The sequence below is a fragment of the Trypanosoma rangeli genome (assembly GCF_003719475.1).
Source record: "Trypanosoma rangeli strain AM80 chromosome Unknown Tra_15.4_contig_00876, whole genome shotgun sequence".
Lineage (NCBI taxonomy): Eukaryota > Euglenozoa > Kinetoplastea > Trypanosomatida > Trypanosomatidae > Trypanosoma > Trypanosoma rangeli.
The window spans coordinates 35-2,927 of NW_021706639.1; the positions used below are offsets into that span (position 1 = coordinate 35).

The window sequence follows — 2,893 nt, forward strand, 5'->3', positions numbered from 1 at the left end:
GTATGCCCGGCGGAATGCCTGGGGGTATGCCTGGTGGCGCGAACCCGTCATCGTCGTCGGGGCCGAAGGTGGAGGAGGTTGACTGAGCGCGTGGCCCCGAGAACATTTGCATGACGGCACCTGCCTTTGAGTGACTGATCCGTTGGTTCCCTGCTTGTTGGAACGTGAAGGGCCCGGCGGGCTCCGTCAGCCATTACTATTTTATATATTGTTTGTTTTTGCCTTTGTTTTTTGGTCCCCCTCTCCTCTATTATTATTATTATTATTATTATTATTATTATTACGATGGTTATTGTTTCTTTGGCCGTTGCGGTGGTGCCGCGGCTGTTGAGACTGTCGGAGCCGCCGTGCAGAAGCTGCTGCTTGCCTGCCTGCTGCCTGCCTGTGTGTGGATTTGTACACGCCTCATTTTTCTTCGCTTCTCGTTTCTCCTGCGCTGCGGGCTGCTCCAGAGCAAACAAAAGCTGATAGTTGTAAGCGTTCGGCAGTAGAACCAAAAACAAACAAACACACACACACACACAACCACACACACGGCGGAAACAGAATGACGTACGAAGGCGCCATTGGCATCGATCTCGGCACGACGTACTCGTGCGTTGGTGTGTGGCAGAACGAGCGCGTGGAGATCATTGCGAACGATCAGGGCAACCGGACGACGCCGTCGTATGTGGCGTTTACCGACACAGAGCGTCTGATCGGTGATGCGGCGAAGAACCAGGTGGCGATGAACCCGACGAACACCGTCTTCGACGCGAAGCGCCTCATTGGGCGGAAGTTCAGCGACGCCGTTGTGCAGTCGGACATGAAGCACTGGCCCTTCAAGGTCATCGCGAAGGGCGACGACAAGCCGGTGATCCAGGTGCAGTTCCGCGGCGAGACCAAGACGTTCAACCCCGAGGAGGTGAGCTCGATGGTGCTGCTGAAGATGAAGGAGGTTGCGGAGTCGTACCTGGGGAAGCAGGTGAAGAAGGCCGTGGTGACGGTGCCCGCGTACTTCAACGACTCGCAGCGGCAGGCGACGAAGGACGCCGGCACGATCGCGGGGATGGAGGTGCTGCGCATCATCAACGAGCCGACGGCCGCCGCCATTGCGTACGGGCTGGACAAGGTGGAGGAAGGCAAGGAGCGCCACGTGCTCATCTTTGACCTTGGCGGCGGCACGTTTGACGTCACCCTGCTGACGATCGACGGCGGCATCTTTGAGGTGAAGGCGACGAACGGCGACACGCACCTGGGCGGCGAGGACTTCGACAACCGCCTCGTGGCGCACTTCACGGACGAGTTCAAGCGGAAGAACCGGGGCAAGGACATGACGACGAGCCAGCGGGCGCTCCGCCGCCTCCGCACGGCGTGCGAGCGTGCCAAGCGCACGCTGTCGTCCGCGGCGCAGGCGACGATTGAGATCGACGCGCTGTTCGACAACGTGGACTTCCAGTCGACCATCACCCGTGCCCGCTTCGAGGAGCTCTGCGGCGACCTCTTCCGCGGCACGCTGCAGCCGGTGGAGCGTGTGCTGCAGGACGCCAAGATGGACAAGCGTGCCGTGCACGACGTGGTGCTCGTTGGCGGCTCCACCCGCATCCCGAAGGTGATGCAGCTGGTGTCCGACTTCTTCGGCGGCAAGGAGCTGAACAAGAGCATCAACCCCGATGAGGCCGTGGCGTACGGCGCCGCCGTGCAGGCCTTCATCCTCACCGGCGGCAAGAGCAAGCAGACGGAGGGCTTGCTGCTGCTCGACGTGACGCCGCTGACGCTTGGCATCGAGACGGCCGGTGGCGTTATGACGTCGCTGATTAAGCGCAACACGACGATCCCAACCAAGAAGAGCCAGATCTTCTCGACGTACGCGGACAACCAGCCCGGCGTGCACATCCAGGTCTTCGAGGGCGAGCGTGCGATGACGAAGGACTGCCACCTGCTCGGCACGTTTGACCTGTCCGGCATTCCGCCGGCGCCGCGCGGCGTGCCCCAGATTGAGGTGACCTTCGACCTCGACGCCAACGGCATCCTGAACGTGTCCGCGGAGGAGAAGGGCACCGGCAAGCGCAACCAGATCGTCATCACGAACGACAAGGGCCGTCTGAGCAAGACGGAGATTGAGCGCATGGTGTCGGAGGCGGCCAAGTACGAGGCGCAGGACAAGGAGCAGCGCGAGCGCATTGATGCAAAGAACGGCCTTGAGAACTACGCCTTTTCGATGAAGAACACCATAAACGAGCCGAACGTGAGCGGCAAGATTGAGGAGGCCGACAAGAACACGATCACGAATGCCGTGGAGGAGGCGCTGCAATGGCTGAACAACAACCAGGAGGCCAGCAAGGAGGAGTACGAGCACCGCCAGAAGGAGCTGGAGAACCTGTGCACGCCCATCATGACGAAGATGTACCAGGGTATGGGCGGTGGTATGCCTGGGGGTATGCCCGGCGGAATGCCTGGTGGTATGCCCGGCGGAATGCCTGGGGGTATGCCTGGCGGAATGCCTGGTGGCGCGAACCCGTCATCGTCGTCGGGGCCGAAGGTGGAGGAGGTTGACTGAGCGCGTGGCCCCGAGAACATTTGCATGACGGCACCTGCCTTTGAGTGACTGATCCGTTGGTTCCCTGCTTGTTGGAACGTGAAGGGCCCGGCGGGCTCCGTCAGCCATTACTATTTTATATATTGTTTGTTTTTGCCTTTGTTTTTTGGTCCCCCTCTCCTCTATTATTATTATTATTATTATTATTATTATTATTACGATGGTTATTGTTTCTTTGGCCGTTGCGGTGGTGCCGCGGCTGTTGAGACTGTCGGAGCCGCCGTGCAGAAGCTGCTGCTTGCCTGCCTGCTGCCTGCCTGTGTGTGGATTTGTACACGCCTCATTTTTCTTCGCTTCTCGTTTCTCCTGCGCTGC

The 2,893-nt window shown here is 59.5% G+C and overlaps 1 protein-coding gene across 1 annotated transcript, besides 5 other annotated features; it reads left to right on the top strand.

Annotated features, from left to right (window-relative positions):
* The first annotated feature begins 248 nt into the window (after window positions 1-248).
* Window positions 249-283: a microsatellite.
* Window positions 284-356: 73 nt separating this feature from the next.
* Window positions 357-385: a microsatellite.
* Window positions 386-491: 106 nt separating this feature from the next.
* Window positions 492-535: a microsatellite.
* A 12-nt stretch (window positions 536-547) lies between these two features.
* Window positions 548-2,539, top strand: TraAM80_10285 (heat shock protein 70; the record flags this gene model as incomplete). Its single annotated transcript, XM_029386918.1, has 1 exon — window positions 548-2,539. The coding sequence occupies one exon, from the start codon at window positions 548-550 to the stop codon at window positions 2,537-2,539; it is 1,992 nt and encodes a 663-aa protein (XP_029233215.1).
* Window positions 2,540-2,701: 162 nt separating this feature from the next.
* Window positions 2,702-2,736: a microsatellite.
* A 73-nt stretch (window positions 2,737-2,809) lies between these two features.
* Window positions 2,810-2,838: a microsatellite.
* The last annotated feature ends 55 nt before the right edge of the window (window positions 2,839-2,893 follow it).